The following is a 20826-nucleotide window of genomic DNA, read 5'->3' on the forward strand; positions in this document are numbered from 1 at the left end:
TATAAGGTGCAGATAGTTTTAATATTTTTGGACTAATGCCATCGAAGCCACACGAGTTTTTATTTTTTAGCGATACTAAATGAGATAAGACTTCATGAATAGACATTAATGGAACAGAAAACTTTGTTTTATATCTTTATTATGACAGAAATTTTCTAAAATGCTGAAATCAAAAGAAGTGTGTGCATCGTCTTTTGCGATTAATTTGTTTCCAATGTCAGCAAAGTGATTGTTCAGTGTATTAACAGGAATGAGACATTCCGCATTTGAAGAGTTTGGTTTGGTGAGTTGGTGTATAGCCTTCCATATGAAGGCTGTGTTGCTTTTGTCTTCGATTAGTTTACGAAAGAAAATCCGTTTAGAGTTTCTAATCATGTATTTGACAATATTACGTTTCTTCTGGTATTCTTCGAATTGATCGATTATCTTTTGATAGTCTCTGTCATCCATTGCTTGAAAGATATCTTGCGTAAGCCAACTCGGAAGAATTTCCGACTTGACTCGTCTCTGAATTAAAGGGATATGTTTATCAACAACATGTAGTAACGTTGCAATCCAAAAGGAAAGGGCTTCGTCTGGATTAGTAAAGCTATAAATGTTAGTAGAAGGTGCAGAAATGAGGTCTGATTGAAAGGCGTCCCGATTAAAATGTTTAAATGACCGAAATGTGACAACAGTATGACCTGTTTTGGGTATTTTGAAGCCCTTTTTTCCCCATGTAATGCAGACGGCATTGTGGTCACTTACGCTAACATTCGGCACACAAATTTCTCTAACTGGTGTTAGACTGGATGTATAAATATGATCTAAGAGCGTTCTAGTTTTTTGTGTAACTCTGGTGGGGGAATCAATACATTGATAGAGATTGTAAGACGTATAGATGTTGCTCCATCGGCTATGACACTGAAAAAGTTCTAAATTAAAGTCACCCAAAATTAATACTTCTTTTTTTGAAAGCCAGGCGCTGTCCATCATTTCACAAAGATCGTCATACCACTTGGAAAAAACTCTTAGGATGTCTGTACAAAAATGCTATAAGGAGCGAATCCACTGATTTATTTTGGGATTGAACTTCAAGCCACAGTGATTCAACATCTGGATGATGTTGGTCATTATGAATTCTGTACGGAACGTTGTTTTGAATATAAACGACGATACCACTTTCTTTAGATTTTTGAGGATTTTTCCGAACAATATTGTAACCAGGAATAGAAATAGATTTGTCATTAATGTGAGTGTTCGTCCTTGATTCAGAAAAGCCAAAGATATGGAAGGGTTTATCATTATTATATATTATCTTCGATACGTCTGTCATTTTACTGACCGAATGACATATGTTTAAGTGACCTACTCGCAGTCATTAGCAGGACTGGACATTAGTGCATAATAAAAAATACTACCTAGATTTTCGAAATGCAGTTCTAGTAAGGGAAAGTGCTGAATAATTCACGATGAGAGAGAGAGAGAGAGAGAGAGAGAGAGAGAGAGAGATTGTATGTCAGCGTTGATTTGACGCCAAGGCATGTCTCTGGGAACGTCAACGATGCAAACTGGAACATCCATGGCGATGACAGCTTACAGGGGGGATGGGGGTGGGGAGGTGGCGTGAGTTAAGTTACCACAACGTCATGTACGATCTCAGTTGATCGTCGGTCATCTGATTATTTATGATACAAGAGATTGTATCAAGGGGTGAGGTCTGAGAGCTGGGAATTGGTCTGATTGTAAAGAAGGGTTGAAGAGTGATACAGAAGAAGAAGAAGATGAAGAAGAAACACAAATAACAACAACAACAACGTGGAAGAGGAGGAGGAAGAAGACCAGAAGATGGAGGAACGACAACAACAATACTACTGCTACTACTACTGCTGCTACTACTACTATTGCTGCTGCTGCTGCTGCTACTACTACTACTACTGCTTCTGCTGCTGCTACTACTACGGCTACTACTGCTACTGCTACTGCTACTCCTCCTCCTCCTCCTACTACTCCTAAACAAGAAGCGCAGAACAAGAGGAGCAGGAAATAAATGATGCTATCGTTTTGGGTTTTTGGGTTTGTTTTTTGTTCATGTTGTTTTTCGCTGCTGCTGCTGACAACGATGATGTTAAGGATGATGACGATGAGAAGAAGCTGCAGGAAAAGAAGGAAGACGACGACAAAAATCCTCAAAATCCGAACGTGCTGCAGAATCTGGCAGCACGAAGATGAAGTCCAGAACCTCAAAAATCTGTCACAAATGGCACGTATGCCCGAAATAATGAGGTACTGGGATCATTGTTGTTGTTGTTGTTGTTGTTGTTGTTTCTTCTTCAGATACGCGCTGTCTGGTTTCCGTACGTACCAAATCAATAAGCACTTATTGTTTTTGTTTTTTATTTGTCATGCTTTCATCATGCAATATCGTCTGCTCGCCAGCTTGTTGTTTTATTTTGCATTTTTCGATTTTGTTGTTGTTGACATACCAGGTTTTGGGGAGATTGACACTTTGACTTTTTGCTGTCATTAGCATAACACGGGGTGGTGGCTAGATTTTTGAGAGACAGAGAGAGAGACAGACACAGAGAGAGAGAGCTGATATCTGACATTTACATTATTGCCCAAAGATGCCTTTTGACGAGGGAGCTAACAACAATCATTTACTTTTTTCTTGAAGGCAACAGTAATACATGTCTCTGGAGGATCTGACAGTCTCAGATCACGCGAACAAGCAGGCATTTAGCAGACTACATAAGAAAAGTGTCGCGCAGACGCAGAGACATGCTGTAATAATTGACATTTGTCATCAACTCTATCACGGGGGTTCCTCCAACAACCATAATCAACGAAAGTGCTAATAAAAAGCAGCGCTTTGTCCGTTTCATTGCTTTTTCCCGGAGTCAGAGCAGAGGGGAGGAAGGGAGAGACAGGAGGGAAGGAGAGACAGGAGGGAAGTGAGAGACAGGAGGGAGGGAGAGACAGGAGGGATGGAGACAGGAGGGAGAGATAGGAGAGACAGGAGGGAGAGATAGGAGAGACTGGAGGGATGGAGACAGGAGGGAGAGATAGGAGAGACAGGAGGGATGGAGACAGGAGGGAGAGATAGGAGAGACAGGAGGGAGAGATAGGAGAGACTGGAGGGATGGAGACAGGAGGGAGAGATAGGAGAGATAGGAGGGAGAGACAGGAGAGACAGGAGGGAGGGAGACGGGAGAGAGACAGGAGGGAAGAAGACAGGAGAGAGAGAGACAGGGGGAGAGATAGGAAAGACAGGAGGGAGGGAGACAGGAGGGAGAGATAAGAGAGACAAGAGGGAGAGACAGGAGGGACGTGGACAGGAGGGAAAGATAGGAGAGACAGGAGGGAGAGATAGGAGGGACGTGGACAGGAGGGAGAGATAGGAGAGACAGGAGGGAGAGAGACAGGAGGGAGAGATAGGAGAGACAGGAGGGAGAGATAAGAGAGACAGGAGGGAGGGAGACAGGAGGGAGAGATAGGAGGGAGAGACAGGAGGGAGAGATAGGAGGGAGAGATAGGAGGGAGAGATAGGAGAGACAGGAGGGAGAGAGACAGGAGGGAGAGATAGGAGAGACAGGAGGGAGAGATAGGAGAGACAGGAGGGAGAGAGACAGGAGGGAGAGATAGGAGAGACAGGAGGGAGAGATAAGAGAGACAGGAGGGAGGGAGACAGGAGGGAGAGACAGGAGGGAGAGACAGGAGGGAGAGATAAGAGAGACAGGAGGGAGAGACAGGAGGGAGAGATAAGAGAGACAGGAGGGAGGGAGACAGGAGGGAGAGATAAGAGAGACAAGAGGGAGAGACAGGAGGGACGGAGACAAGAGGGAGAGATAGGAGAGACAGGAGGGAAAGATAGGAGAGACAGGAGGGAGAGATGACAGGAGGGAGAGAGACAGGAGGAAGGGAGACAGGAGGGAAGAAGGGGGAGACAGAATGGAGGAACAGACATTGTTGGGGGGGAGGGGGAGGGACAGGGAGGAAGGACGAAATAGGAGGGAAAAAGGGAGAGACATGATGGAGGACAAGGAGGGGGTAAGAGAGACAGGAGTGAAGACAGGGTGGAAGGGAGAGACAGGAGTGAAGACATGGTGGAAGGGAGAGACAGGAGTGAAGACATGGTGGAAGGGAGAGACAGGAGTGAAGACAGGGTGGAAGGGAGAGACATGATGGAGGACAAGGAGGGGGTAAGAGAGACAGGAGTGAAGACAGGGTGGAAGGGAGAGACAGGAGTGAAGACATGGTGGAAGGGAGAGACAGGAGTGAAGACAGGGTGGAAGGGAGAGACAGGAGTGAAGACATGGTGGAAGGGAGAGACAGGAGTGAAGACAGGGTGGAAGGGAGAGACATGATGGAGGACAAGGAGGGGGTAAGAGAGACGGGTGGAAGGGAGAGACAGGAGTGAAGACAGGGTGGAAGGGAGAGACAGGAGTGAAGACAGGGTGGAAGGGAGAGACAGGAGTGAAGACATGGTGGAAGGGAGAGACAGGAGTGAAGACAGGGTGGAAGGGAGAGACAGGAGTCAAGACAGGGTGGAAGGGAGAGACAGGAGTGAAGACACAGGACGGAGGACGGGACAGGAGGGTGTACAGGGAGGGAGAGATAGGAGGGAGGAAGAGACAGGGAGGGAGAGATAGGAGGGAGGAAGAGACAGGGAGGGAGGGAGAGACTAGAAGTAGGGAGGAAGTGACAGGAGGGAAGGAAAAGCAAAGAATGGACAAGGGGAATGGGGGGGTGGGGAGTGAAGGAAGAGACAGTGAGGGTGAACAAGGAGGGAGGAAGGGAGGGACAGGTGTGAGGACTGGGTGGAAGGGAGGGACAGGTGTGAGGACAGGGTGGAAGGGAGAAACAGGACGGAGGAAGGGAGAGATTAGAGGCAGGGGGCGACAGGGAAGAAGGACGGGAGAGACAGGAGGGCGTACAGCGAGGGAAGAAGAGATAAGACGGAGGGAGAGTAAGGGAGGGAGGAAGAGACAGCGAGGGAGGGAGAGACTGGAGGGAGGGAGGGACAGGGAAGGAGGACGGGAGATGCAGGGTGTACAGGGAGGGAGGAAGAGACAGTGAGGAATGAAGGGAGGAGGTGATAGGAGGGACTGACAGAAGGGAAGGAGAGGCACAGGATGGACAAGGAGGAAGTGAAGGAAGACACAGTGAGGGAGGAAGGGAGGAGGTGATAGGAGGGACTGACAGAAGGGAAGGAGAGGCACAGGATGGACAAGGAGGAAGTGAAGGAAGACACAGTGAGGGAGGAAGGGAGGAGGTGACAGGAGGGACTGACAGAAGGGAAGGAGAGGCAAAGGATGGACAAGGAGGAAGTGAAGGAAGACACAGTGAGGGAGGAAGGGAGAGACATGATGGAGGACAAGGAGGGAGGAAGAGAGGGAGGAGGAGACAGGAGGGTGTACAGCGAGGGAAGAAGAAATAGGAGGGAGGGAGAGACAGGTGTGAGTAGGGGGGACAGGGAGGGAGGAAGAGATAGGAGGGAGCGACAGTGAAGGAAGACACAGTGAGGGAGGAAGGGAGAGACATGATGGAGGACAAGGAGGGAGGAAGAGAGGGAGGAGGAGACAGGAGGGTGTACAGCGAGGGAAGAAGAAATAGGAGGGAGGGAGAGACAGGTGTGAGTAGGGGGGACAGGGAGGGAGGAAGAGATAGGAGGGAGCGACAGTGAGGAAGGGGGAGACAGGAGAACGGGGGAGAGTGAAGGGAGGGAGGGACAGGGAAGGAAGAGGGGGAGAGATAGGAGGGCGGACAGGGAGAGAGGAAGAGACTGGAGGGAGGGACAGGGAGGGGGGAGAAACTGGTAGTTGGGACAGGGAGGATAAGGAGGGAGGAAGAGACAGGAAAGAGAGAGGAGGGAGGGAGGGAGAGATAGGAGGGAGGGCAGAGAGGGGGAAGTGATAGACAGAAGACAGGAGGGAGGGAGGGAAAGACAGGAGGGCAGAGAGGGGGAAGTGATAGACAGAAGACAGGAGGGAGGGAGGGAAAGACAGGAGGGCAGAGAGGGGGAAGTGATAGACAGAAGACAGGAGGGAGGGAGGGAGGGAGGGAAGACAGGAGGGCAGAGAGGGGGAAGTGATAGACAGAAGACAGGAGGGAGGGAGGGAAAGACAGGAGGGCAGAGAGGGGGAAGTGATAGACAGAAGACAGGAGGGAGGGAGGGAAAGACAGGAGGGCAGAGAGGGGGAAGTGATAGACAGAAGACAGGAGGGAGGGAGGGAAAGACAGGAGGGCAGAGAGGGGGAAGTGATAGACAGAAGACAGGAGGGAGGGAGGGAAAGACAGGAGGGCAGAGAGGGGGAAGTGATAGACAGAAGACAGGAGGGAGGGAGGGAGGGAAAGACAGGAGGGCAGAGAGGGGGAAGTGATAGACAGAAGACAGGAGGGAGGGAGGGAGGGAAAGACAGGAGGGCAGAGAGGGGGAAGTGATAGACAGAAGACAGGAGGGAGGGAGGGAAAGACAGGAGGGCAGAGAGGGGGAAGTCATAGACAGAAGACAGGAGGGAGGGACAGGGGGAAGGGAGGGAAAGACAGGGAGGGGGGAGAAACAGAAGGGAGGGATAGGGAAGGGGAAGGGAGACAGGAGACGGAAGAAGGGAGAAACATGGAAGGGGGCGGAGATGAAGTGAAAGAACGGTGGGAAGAGTGGGGAGAGAAAGAGAGAGAGAAAGAAAGACAGACAAAGGGGGATGGGTGCAGACGGACATATGGATAAATATATAGATACACACAGAGTAAGACCGCAAACAAACAGATACACACACACAGAGGGGAGGGACAGACACATAACCGGGGAATGGGAAGGATAACAAGAGAGAGAGAGGAAGAGAGAGAGAGAGAGAGGGAGCGAGGGAGGGAGGGGTGCAGACAGACTGACGGACAGACAAATAGACAGACGGACACACAAAGAGTTTGAGAGACAAACAAACAGATACACACAAAGAGGGGATACACGTAACCGGGCAGAGGGAAGGATAACATGAGAGAGAGAGACAGACAGACAGACAGACAGACAACAGAGAGAGACTAAGAGAGAGAGAGAGAGAGAGAGAGAGACAGACAGACAGTCAGACAGACAGACAAACAGAGAGAGACTAAGAGAGAGAGAGAGAGAGAGAGAGAGACAGAGAGAGAGAGTAAAGGAAAACACAGACGAACAGAGAAACTCTGAATGTGTGTATGTGTGTGTGTGTGTGTGTGTGTGTGTGTGTGTGTGTGTGTGTGTGTGTGTGTGTGTGTGTGTCGCCCACCCCCTCCCCGCACACACTGCCATAGAAAACATGTGTGTACATATACACTTCATGAGCAAAATTAAGAGAAAGACGCATTCAATCTTGAGAGAGACGGACACACACACAGACACACAGACCGACACACAGACACCGACACACAGACACCGACACCGATACCGACACACACACACACACACACACACACTTACACACACACACACACACACACTTACACACACACACACACACACACACACACACACACACACTTACACACACACACGCAGACCACTCCACTTGAGCCATTAGCAAGCCCCGGGCAGTCTAGGTAGGTGTTTGGCACACACACACACACACACACACACACACACACTAATTGTCAACTTGGGGGCAGTCTGCTGCCATCTGCCTCTTCACGGCAACAACAGTCCGTCCGCTGGCTCTCTGAGTCCAGCGAAAAAGCTGTGGTAGATAGACAGACAGACCGATAGAGAGAGAGAGAGTCATTATAGTGCGTACTCGACGCGCGTGCGCTCACAAACGTTCGTGCGCATGCATACATAAGTACATAGAAACAGACGTACACATGCACATTATGGATGTAAATACGTGCACGTGCACACCCATACACATACAGACACACGCGCTACCCCCCTCCCCCTGACCACCCCCACACCACAATCCATCCTCCCGTATGCACACGCAAGAAAATTACAGACCTTATACAGAACTCAATTCCTGAAAAGTCACATTTTTGTCACCGCTCTGTTCCCCAAACGGCCGGTAACTGCCCAAACCTTACGCCCTGAATGACAAACTCAACACTGATCTGGGAATCAGCTGGAGTCCTTCAGTGGTACTGTCTATTTCATTTCGAATCCCCACAGGGCAACAGCCGACCACACCTGAATCTATCTGAATGTGAAAAATGTACACGTTTAAAGGTCCTAACCGGGCGGCGTCCTTACGTGTGCGTAATCTGACATTTTTTTCAGTTCAAACGAAAACTCAAGATTAATTATTGACAATGGTTTGGTCACTAATTTACGAAGATATCTGATGTCTTAAGTGGCCCAATGGAATTGAAAAAGATGTTGCTACACAGTATGAATGAACAATACATATACGTAAATATATATAGACATATAGATGTATATATTGATTGTAACATGATGCAGCAATATTAAATATATATCATATATGTATGTGAAAAAAATGTTTTTAGGTCCTAACCGCGCGGCGTCCTTGCGTGTGCGCAGTCTGACATTTTCAGAATCGTAGCATGTTGATTTCCAGGCGTATGAATTGATGACAGTCACTAGATCATGACTTTGTACTGCCAGCGCTTCAGTAAAGGCTAACCCAGTGCAACTTCTTACATAACCAGCATTCCCTGCTTAAAGGACACATTTAGTCAAAATGACAAATGGTTTTATAACGATATCGATGTGTGTTTAATTCAGAAATACCAAATCTAAATCTGGTGAGAGCAGGTCGCAGGTGTTTGTTCAGGTCAATCAAAAGGTAACGCTTCGCTATATGATCAGAAATATAAACTCGATGCATGTCAAACATTTCGCTCGATTGGATATGACTTTCCCACTCCTGAGAGAGAGAGAGACAGACAGACAGACAGACAGACAGACAGAGACAGACACACACAGAGACAGACAGACAGACAGACAGACACACACACACACACACATACACACACACACACACACACACACACACAGAGAAGGGGGTAGCTCCCCACATAAAGACACCCAAATCGAAACAGTAGACTTTACCATTTCCCTTTCACTTAAACCTCCCCATGCAAAGCCATCGTCCACCCATCAGCACGTCCTCTGAGGATGTCTAACATCGTTGTAACAATCTCATACGACCCAGCTGGTCACCTACAACAATACCTCTGCAATTCTACTGTCAAGAAAAAAAAAAGTGTAACTCAATCATGTCTCTATATCAGTCCAGGTGCAGCCCCCACACCTCCAACACTCCCGTGTAACTAAAAAAACAAACAAACAAAAAAACAACCTCCTCCATTCCCATGAAAACACACAGCTCTTGACTCCTGAAAAAAGAGAGACAGAAGAAAAGAAGACAGAAACGACAGCACCAACTGCCCACCGACCTTTATCACAGCTGTTGGAGGTCCAGCCATCCCGGCACTGACCAGTGTCCACCAGGCACTCCCCAGAGTCCACGTCACAGCGCCCCGACTTGCAGTGGCACTGCTGGCTGCAGTTGTCACCGAACGTGCCGTTGGAACACTCTGGAACGCAGCACTGACAATAAGTCAGGTCTATAGATGTGTACAGGTATCCAGGTATATGGTACAAAAATGAAATATAAAATAAAACAAAACACAAATAATAAAATCAGATAAAATAAAATTCAAATAAGATATAAAAAAAAGCAAGCGCGTACATGTTTGAGGAAGGGACGGCGGGGATGGGAGGTGGGCAGTAGGATGTAAGATACATAACTAACAGCACAGTTCAGAAAGACAAAATCAGGTGAACAACTCTGACTTTCAAAAAAAAGAGGCAGTTTATAGAAAAGGGATGAAAATGGAGAGTGGCACAGTAAACCGATGAAAGACAGTGACTGGGAACCCTCTGAATTCTCTCATATCATAAAATTATATTATATCATGTGTCATGGCTTTTCGTTTTATCAGTCTTCTGCTTGATCATTTGGACTTTTTTCGTTTCTTTATTTAAAAAACAACAACAACACACATTTTTTTTTAATAAGAGTGCGTAATTACTAATGTTATGGCTAGCTTACTATAAATTGGAGACATTTATTTGGACGCCATAATCCTTCCAGTGTTTATCTCATAAATTCTTTAAATTGTTAATTGTTCCTGCTGTGAAAATGTTACCGAGCAGATTATTCTAGAAGTTAACAACCCTGCTAGTTTTTAAAAAAAAGTGTGAAAAAAGGTTTGATTTAGTGAATGTTGTAAGCCCACGATTTCTCACAGTCCCACAATTTCTCTCACTTCGAGAGAAATCGTGGGATTGCAAGAAATCGTGGTCCTTCCCCTCCCACGTTTTCTCTCAAGTTCGAGAAATCGTGGGGGCCGCCCCCATGATTTCTCACATTTCTCACATTATCATCGGTGTTGGTTACTTGTCTTTTCCCGATGCAAATCTTAGAGAAAAATGAGAGAGAGAGAGAAAAAGAAAAGATAAAAAGGGTGGCGACGACAACGATCATGATAGTGGCGTTAGCGAAGACATGAACAGTAATGACACTGAAACACATATTTTTTTTATTGTATTTTACATAAGATGGATCACTGCCATGCATCAACCTCAAATTAAACATCGAAAATCAATACCAAACAACGAAATTCAGGTTATGTGTATAACTCAAACTATACTTTTCTGTACTATATTATACTATACTATGCTATGCTATGTTATACTATACTATACTATACTATGACTTGAAACGAATCCTTCCTAGATGTTGGGAATAACATCAAAATGATTCAACTTTCTATATAAATGTGAAAGCAAAATCGGTACCGGTTTCACAATGCTTTACCTTCACGTAGGGAGCGTGAAACTGGACCAAATAGTTTTGATGATTGTTGTGAAGCAGCCTTATCTGTCACATTTATTTATAATGTTCTTCATTTCATGCTTGATCATTTGTTCATCTGTTTGTGTCAGCATCCTTTCGCATGCAAGACTGCACTGAAAAAGGACATTCTCAGTTTCATAGAAGACACATGAAAATATTAAAACAAACAGAGTGAAAGAAGACCAAATCAACCAGCCAAGTAAACACACAAAAGAAACACACACACACACACACACACACACTCTCTTAGATTTGCATCGGGCAGATATGGTGTAGCGTATATGGATTTGACCGAACGCAGTGACGCCTCCTTGAGCTACTGATACTGATACTGATTGGGAAAAGACAAGAAACCAATTCTGATGGCAAAGGAAATATTTTTGATAAGAATAAACGGGACTTCCCACTTCTGACACATTGTGAGAAATCGTGGGGTCGCCCCCCCCCCCCCCCCGATTTCTCGCAATTGAGAGAAAACGTGGGTAATTTGATTTCATCTTATTTTATTTTCCCTCAAGGCCTGACTAAGTGCGTTGGGTTACGCTGCTGGTGAGGCATCTGCTTAGCAGATGTGGTGTAGCGTATATGGATTTGTCCGAACGCAGTGACGCCTCCTGGAGCACCTGAAGGGAACTGTGTCATCAACAGCACTCACCATAAACTTCCACCTCGCAGAGATCCAGAAAGGCATTCTGGGAAAAACTGGCTGCCACACTTGCGGGCCGGCTGTTGGAGACTCGCAGGAGACTGCCCTTCAGTCTGCAGCGCACAGAGAACTCTTCCTGTGGACTTGACCCCGTGTGTTCGTAGCAACGATTCCACATGCCGCCCTCTGTGTACACAGAGACTGTGAAACCGCGAATCCGGGAAAAATCTGGAGGAATGAATAAAAACAACAACACATAATGATGTTCAGATTCAAACTGTTAAAAGTCTCCGTTTCTGATGATGAACATAACTGTTAATAAATAATTTAACATATCGATAACAGACAGACAGAAAGATCGAAATATAGACAGGTAACCAGACATATCAATAGATGCTTGGAAACGAACCAGATCGGTGAACAGACAGACGAACGAACAAAGAGAGGGACGACGAACGCACCTACGGACGGACAGACAGACAGTATAGAAAGACTGATCGATAGACACACAGACAGACTGTTAGATACATTGATAGTACGACGAATGTTAACTGTGGTCAGCTTAACAGCAACACAGTGAGTGACGTGCGTTCACTGACCAGCCTGATATCAAGCAGGTGAAAAGTCAAGCTTACGAACGTGAGTAGATGTTCGTTTGTTCACAGAGAGCTGTGTTGCTGAGATCAGTCGTAGCTTCACTTTGACAGAGTAAAGATGTTAAAAGTTGACTTGGTCTTCTGAGGCTGAAAACTGGAAGAACGAAACAGACAGACAGACAGATAGACAGATAGACATACAGACAGGTAGATCCCTTCTTTCCTTCACACGACCTGCACCAACTTCCTGATGATTCTTCTCGAGGCTGGTACGTGATGGGAATTTATGTGTTTCGGTGATCCACCGAACTCTGACAATGGTTGCAGGATCTTTTACGTGCGTACATGATCATCAGCATGTGTACACGTGTCAGGGGAAAAAGCGGATGGTGTGTGTGTGTGTGTGTGTGTGTGTGTGTGTGTGTGTGTGTGTGAGGAGAGCGGATGGTTTGGAGAGGGATGGGTTTCTAGCACCAACAGGCCTGCGTATTTGTTCACCAGGCAGAACGAAAAAAAAATCTCCTTTTACAACCACACGCTGCTCATATCTTTTTCTTCTTCTTCGTTCGTGGGCTGTAAGCCTATTTATCTGCCACACCGACTGCCAGTCATCCAAAGCAACAGTCCTTGTTCGGGGTCCGCGTCATGCCAACACACTGAGGCAACAAGTTGTCTGTGTGCTCTGTATGGAATGCTCAAGACCTAAAGACTGTGTCAATTAAATAAAAATACAACTACAAGTTCGGACATTTCATGTGCTGTCATTGCTCTGTGCACATATCAATTCAACGATATAAACTAGTAAACGGATTGGGAATTTCCGTTGTCATAAAAGTTTTGTTTCTTGGTGTTGTTATTCTACACAATTTATTTTACTGTGTGCAAGCTGGTGGGGAGCACTAAACTTCACTGTTTCGAAACATTGTGTGTCTTGTTTTATCTCGATGAAACAATATCACTATATTTGCTTTTTAGTGTTGTGCTAGGTGTTTTAATATATTCGTTTAAGAGACAGTAATCTTTAATCGTTTCACACAGAAATGCACTGACCATGACAACACTAAACGTGGTGACATATATAGCTGCTGTGTGGCGCTTCCCCCCCCCCCAGCCCCCCACCCCCACCCCCAGCCCACTCCCCCTCCGACACCCCTTTCCCCTGCTAAATCCACCCTTTCACCTCCACCCCTTCACTGAACACACGCATACAACTCCCAAGTCAAGATATTCAGAACACCTCTAAAACGTCCACAAAGAAAGAAAAGCACACACTCCCTCGACGAGCGGTTTCTTTTGAGCCACGGCGATGATTGCATTGAGACCAGAGACATCAAACAAGCGGAAGGAACCTCTTCAAGGCTTGAAGTCCATCGCGACTTCTTTGAACTGTTTTACTGCGTGCTAACTCCTCATCACCCGAACGGCCATGCAGACAGTGTTGCTGTGCACGGCACTGCGGAGGTCTCACACTGATGAAGAGAGTCGTCCGCATTCTTCAGCCGCTGTAATTCGTTCAAGAAGGAGAACATAAAAGAACAAGATCTTAAAACATGAATGTAGCCATGGCAGCCAGCAACCAAAGACTGGTTCGTGTGCGGTGGGGGTGGGGATTGAGGAGAAGAGAGGTGAGGGTGATACGGAAAAAAGGGGAAAGAACATGGGAAAGGGTTCAACTCAATTCAACTGTTCATAGCTCAGTAGTGTAGGCACTAAAATAAAGAAATAAATGATTAACGTCAAATATATGGGAGATGTATGGGTTAAGGGAATTAACTTTCGTCATGCCTTTGCGCATCTTTGAAAACTGGTGCCAATTATTTGATTGTGGAAATATGGATGGTGGACAAAGCAGACTGCAGACACACAAAGGAAGGTGACAGACACGTTTCTGGTTTCTATCCATACTCCACAAACAACAACAAACCATCAAGAAACACAAATACTACAGACTTGTGGAGAAATTCCTTTTCACATACTCATATTTCATTCTAAAGCGTCTTAAATGCTCTCGCGACTTCTACAGGCTTATGAATCCGGACATATGACAGGAATGGGGAAGCTGACTGGTAAAGCCTACCCGGGGTACCAGACCCTCCCTTTCCTCGTCTTCTCCTCCCTACCATGCCTCAGCAGCCACCAGGGCGCTGTCATCAGCAGCACTGTGCACGAGAAGGCCATGCAGTCAAGATAGTACACTACCTGCCATGCCTGTACATGTATGTCCACATCAAAGCTACATATCGTCTGCTGTGCTACTTCTGCGTACAACTCTTCATCATATATTTTCTTTCATTATGTATTCTTTTTTTGTCCCAAAGTGCAGAATCCATTGTTAAGCCAGCATCTCTTTTCTTACGCCAGTCAGATCGATTCTCGGCATAATTCTTGCGAACGTCAAACAGATTTCCGACAGGGCGTGCTTAAATAATTTTCCCATCTGTGAAAGCTGGACGTTTGGAGACGTTACGTATGCAACTTACACGGTTTTTTTCCTTTCAGGTTGTTGATATGATAAGATAAGAATAACTTTATTATCTCCAACTGGAGAAATTTAGTCAGGTGCATTATCACAACATAGACAAGTAAACAACATGGGGACCATAACTGTAAAAGTCAACAACAGCTTTTACGAATATTACGAAGATACAAATGTAAAAAATATCACATACACCGTTTCATACATACATCCACACACTGCAGGTAATAACTAGTATTCTTAATGTAAAAACAGAAAGAATTAAGAAACATTATTTGAATATAATTATAAACATAGCCTACTATACTGCACATTGATTATAATAGACAGATAAGATAAGAATAAAGATAAATTGCGGAAAACCGCAACCAGATAATCAGCACACACACACACACCCACCTCCACCCCCACACACGCGGATTACCTGATTAAACAAGAGTAATAAACATATGTTCTCAAATAAAAGCATTTCACATATTCGCTTTTAAAAACATTGCAATTAATTATTACATCGTAATTATTAAACAGAAATATATTTAGAATATGGACGTTAGCATTAGACATATTCCGTTGTACATTCATCCTGCATATTGCACATTATTCCTCCTACACATTGTCACATTTTTAAGCTCAGTAAACACACACACACACACACACACACCACAACTAGAACAAGGTACAGCCTATCATGCACGGACTTTCACACGTCTCACATGAGAGTGCGCGCGCGCGCACACACACACACACACAGTTCTCAAGAATTTAAAAGGTGGATTGAACGTTGCACGTGTCCCTGATGTGAATAAAGGCCTTGCTACGTCCAGTCTGTTTATTGTTTGCTTGCTTAGGTACTGTTTATTCATTTATCTATTTGTTTGTTTGTTTGTATCGTCATAAGTTAAGTAATGGATTGACGTGCTGTACCTATTTCTAGTACTTCTTCCATCTAGAAAAAAAAGTCCATAATAATCATGTTGTATATCAAACAGACGTACAACACGGAGTGCCGGAATAATTCCCTGAAACAACCACCTGCGCACTGTGGGATATGACAGATTCCTTGCTTCTGTTTTCACGATTATGTTGTTCGCATTTTCTTTGTCATAAGCCAATAAGTGTTTCCAATGTAAGATACAAGTAAATTTTATTCTATATCATTATGTTTTCATACCAGTGTCCCCATCTCAAATCCACCCACGCAGACCTCAAACACTGTCCAAGTTAAGGTTCCAGAACACTTCCACTAACATACAGGAAGAAACATTCACTTGCTCAACGAGCGGTCACATTCACTTTGGGCCATGACATTGAGATTTGAGATCAAACGCAATAGACGGCGCCGCTTTTCAATTAGCAAACTCTGCCGCCTCTCTTTTGAACTGTTCTGATGCGTGTGTTAACTCACATTGAGGGAGGGAGGAGTTGTCTACACCCTTCAGCTGTTGAATCTCAGACAAGTTTGAAGGGGGAAATAAAAAGAAGAAAGCTGAAAAAAAAGATTCCCAGACTGTTCAGCAATGTTTGAAATTGCCATTACAGTCTGTACTTTAAGTGGCGTGTTCAGCTTGATGCAGGATGTTTATATCCCAACCGATCGAAGCAACAGACACTACAACCCCGAACACAGCAGAATAAAAGTGTTCTGGGAGTTTCTTTCATGCGTTTGCACTTCCCATAGAATAGCGTTATCCATTCCGTTTTTTTAAAATACGCTTCCGAACATTGATCACAGTTGAATGCAGAATGTTGTAAATTCATAATAGGAGAGCGTGAGAGTGGGGTGGGTGGGTGGGGGAATGGGGATGGTGGTGATACTGGCTTCCTTCTGTGCTCCAGAACAAACAAACAAGCATACAAAGGGATAATTGACAGTGAGGAATTAACATGTACTGAAGAAATCAGCGATTAATATTCATTAATAATCGTTTGCACTTCTTACAGCATTGATTGAAATATGAATAGAGGCATGTGTAATCGTATTTCGTTGATGGTAATCTTTCCCATATATGCAAGCAAGATATATGTATGTATGTATGACTGATGCACCTCAACCCTCCCAATGGGGGTTAAGACCTTTCTGAATAAATATCCAAGACCTGAGTCCCGAGACAGGGCATGCACCTTTTGAACTATTTCATTGCGTGCCAACCAGTCGTCGTCCGAACGCTATGGACACTGCAGTGATTTGCTGAGCAATGCACAAACGTCTCAAACCAATGGATTTGTCTGCGTCTTTCAGCTGCAGTATGTCGGCCAAGCTTCACGGGAACACAAAGAAGAAGACTGGCAAGAAAAACTGACTCAATAATGTTTGAAACAGACTGCATCGAGAATTGTGGCCGGTGGGTTGAGGGGTGTCGGGGTTGTTGTGGGGGAAGAAGGTGTTGGTTGAGGGGTGTCGGGGTTGTTGTGGGGGAAGAAGGGGTGGGGGCAGGAGGTGGGGGGTGGGGGAGAGGGGGTTTATCGCGATTCATGTTACACCCAAGCCGACAGCAGCAGGCACAAAAATAAAAGTCGAAATGATATGAGAAGAAAGGTGTCAGGAAGTTAATTTTCGTCATGTGTTTGCACGTCTTAGAAAAATGGTGTCAATTCTTTGATTCTGAAAATTTAGTCTCTTGATGATGGGTGACAGATGCCTAAGCAAAAGTGATGCCTAAACGAAGGGTGAGTGGGAATGAAATGTTTGGCCACATTCCATGCTTCCAACACAACAAATGGACTATTTTGAGACAGGAGCAGAAACCTTCGTCCCGTGGTTTTGGACATAAACAAACACATAAAGCTTTTTTTTTCGGAGAGGAGTGGAGAACTTCATTTTAACAGACTGACATCCCACCTGAAAGCGCCCCAACGCAACATGCGCTCTGGAACTTCTACAGTCTGATACAACGGACATGTGACAGGAACGGGGACAGCCACCTGGCTGAGCCAACTCTGGAGGATTACACTCTTCCCCCGTCTCACCATCGCTTCCACGAGCCAGCAGCCATCAGGTCCGTGATCAGCAGCACTGTGCTGAGGGCTGAGGTCGTCCACAGAGTGCTCCACCCGCCCTGCCTCATCAGGGGAGGGAGGGGGGGGGGGCAGGGGGGTGAGGGGGACGGGGGGGTTGAACCGTGTCGCTGCAGCGAAGTAATTAAAGAACCTTTATCACAAAGGAATCGTTAAGCTGAATTCGTTTATTTATTTATTTATTTATCTATTATTTTATTTATGCCTTTATTCATTTATCTATACATCTATTTTTTGTTTACTTAATGTTTATTTTTCTATTTAATTATCAATTTCTTGATTTTGTCACAAAGCACAAATCGGGTGAAACGTGCCATCTGCTTCTTAAACTTTCTGTTTGGAATAATTCTGTGCGCATCAAACAGATTTACAATCGGGCGTGCTCGAAAACCTCCTCTGTGACTACAGTTTGTTTAAGTTATGAACGTGGCAGATGTCAGATTCCCCGTTTTTTGTTTGCGTGTTAGGGTGATTGTGTCTCCGCCTTGCTCTGATGTGTCTGGTATCAAAGCCAGACACTGTTTACTGTGCAGGGAGGTGTGTCTCGTGGATGATGGTGGTGGTAATGATGTGATAATGATAATGTGATGGTGCTGGTGGTAATGATAATGTGATGATGCTGATGTTGTTTCGTGGATGATGATGATGATGTGATGATGATGAAGAAGTAATGATGATGATAATTACGATGCTGATGATGTGATGATGATGCTGATGATGATAATGATGTGATAATGTTGTTGTTCCCACTTGTTAGCTAATTTTCGTGTTGTTGTTTTTTGCTACCGATACAGAGCCAGATACCATGCTGTCTGCTTCCTACAGCTTTTGCCAATGTAAATAGAAAGAAAAATAAAACGAAAGAAAAATTAAGAAATCGGCCATATGTGATCATACATTTCCTTTTGGAAAAAAATCTTTCTTTTGTGTTTTCTGACCCTCTCATCGCTGTAACTTCATTGAGATAATGACCATCGTTTTTGCACAGAAATACGCGCCCTATGGGCTGCCGACTGCCGACGGTGAATTGCGACCGATGACCCCGGGTGTCGCTGTGTAACGGGGACTCGGAATGAGCGGCGTGGGAGTAATGCAACTGTCACCGTGAGAAAAAAACAAACACCAACCACAAAAACGAACAAATAAACAAAAATAATTATTTAAAAAAAACGCGTATATTATGTACTATTTCACAATGCCCCGAAGCTGCCCGGAGACTTTCTTAGCATAGGGACGGGAACCAGAATCATTGGCAATATGGCTCCAAATACACTGAGTTGATTGGGGGACAAGGGCGTGTTTAAATCACGAACCCCCAGTTCTCGACATGAGCTCTGTGTCACAACAATACGTTTGATGCTTCCCTCACGATGGCAGTGAACGACTAAAGGTATTGACACGGCTCGTCTCTCTCGTACAGTCAAGGAACACCGTCCGACACATTCGGGCAGATCCTTGAGTGTGAAACGAACTGGCTGAAACTGACAGACTATTGACAAGTCGATATCGTGCCATCTGGATGGCAATGGGCTGTAGAGGAGAATACACGGGGGGGAAATTCTAACATTAGTTAAAAAAAAAAAAAAATTAATGGACGTGGTAGCCATGTGAGGGTTCGCTAGAAATATCATTCTTGCTTCGTGCAGCTCTTTTAATCATCAGTAGCAGGCAATGTATCGGCTACTCTATCTCTCTCTCACACACACACATGCATACACGCGCACGCGCGCGACGTCACTCGAACCACAAACAGGGTATTCTCGCTTCTTGGCACGTGTGTTATTCATCATGCCACAATACCAAAACCTCAACTTCAACTCCATGTACTTTTGTCCTTGTCTTTCTGACTGCTTGCCTCCCCCAAGGGCACCAGGAATGAGTGGTGCCAGGAACACAAAATGGGATTTTGACACACACATTCACACACACGCGCGCGCGCGCGCGCGCTCGCACACACACACACAGATGCGCGCGCGCGCACACACACACACACACACACGCATGCACGCACGCACACACACACACACACACACACACAAAAGGATAGAACGGCTGATCCGTCAGCGCCTGTGTGTTTGTTTTTTAATCTTTAAAAAAAGGTATATTTACCATTATGGACAGGTGGCTGCTAGGGACATTAAGGATACAGTCATTGTCAATGTTGCAGTATTCATATGGGTACTCTGACCGGACTGCGTGATACCGTAAACAAGCTTTGTATACAGACGACATTAGTAGTGGAGCGGTGGCCTTATCACTATTTATCTGACCAGAAAGCAGTGTGCAGCATGCATTTAGCGCACGTAGAAAAACTAACAGCATCAAAAGAGTAGTCCTTGGCAACATTTTGTAGAAAAATTCACCAGACAAAGGAATAACAAATATGGGTGGCGCTGCACCGTGGCGACATGGTCTCTCTAAGGAGAGCAGCCCGATGTTCAGATATATTTGCTGTGACCGAAAATAATACTATACAGTATGATACAATGCAATGCAATGTAATACAATACAATGCAATACAATGAAATGCAGAGCAAGGCAATTGCATTGATAACTGGTTCATATAGTACGACATCAAATAGTCCTTCTTTAGTCTTCACAATCGTTAACACCATCGATAACTTTCTCCCTAATAATTGATTATCAGCATACTTAAATACTTATCGATAACTTTCTCCCTAATAATTTATTATCAGCATACTTAAATACTTTATGTTATTTTATATATCACTGTTACTGCCTTTCCTGCATCACATCAGGCTTTTGTCACGATGATGAATGGTCTTCATTATGTATCAATGATTTCCCCTTTCCTGTTCTTTTATTCAAATCAAACTTCCTTATTCTTTCTTGCTTAGTTAGCTGTAATGTTTTCGAAACGCACACCTTACATTATTTGTCTTATTGCAATTTGCGTTGGAAATAAATATGTTGAATAAGCCTCATCATAAACAATTACATTCCAGACCTGCAAAAAGCAAAATAAAACGTTTGTAAACAATACAATACCCTGACATGAATGGATAACTCCTAGTAATAAATGTTTAGGTTTTTCTTTATCCGTGTGTGTGTGTGGAGGGGGGGAGGGGTTGTGGGGGGGGGGGGGGGGGAGGAGGAGGGGGTGCACTTGCATGAGTACACGTGTATGTATACGCTTGTGTGTTTGCATTTGTGAGAATAGTTATGAGTGATATGTACTGTGCATGAAGTAAACCAAGCAAATATTTTCACGTCATCAAACATCCCCGAGAGGACAAATATTTG

The 20826-nt window shown here is 45.0% G+C and overlaps 1 protein-coding gene across 1 annotated transcript in view; it reads right to left on the reverse strand.

Annotated features, from left to right (window-relative positions):
* Positions 1 to 20826, reverse strand: part of LOC143295393 (uncharacterized) — a 233347-nt gene that overhangs the window by 86037 nt on the left and 126484 nt on the right. The window contains exons 4-5 of the mRNA XM_076607065.1: positions 11485 to 11703; positions 9364 to 9504 (exon numbers count right to left, since the gene is read on the reverse strand). Of these exons, the coding sequence (XP_076463180.1) occupies positions 9364 to 9504; positions 11485 to 11703 (360 nt within the window). The remainder of the gene's footprint in view (positions 1 to 9363; positions 9505 to 11484; positions 11704 to 20826) is intronic.

The sequence above is a fragment of the Babylonia areolata genome, chromosome 20, assembly GCF_041734735.1.
Source record: "Babylonia areolata isolate BAREFJ2019XMU chromosome 20, ASM4173473v1, whole genome shotgun sequence".
NCBI lineage: Eukaryota > Metazoa > Mollusca > Gastropoda > Neogastropoda > Buccinidae > Babylonia > Babylonia areolata.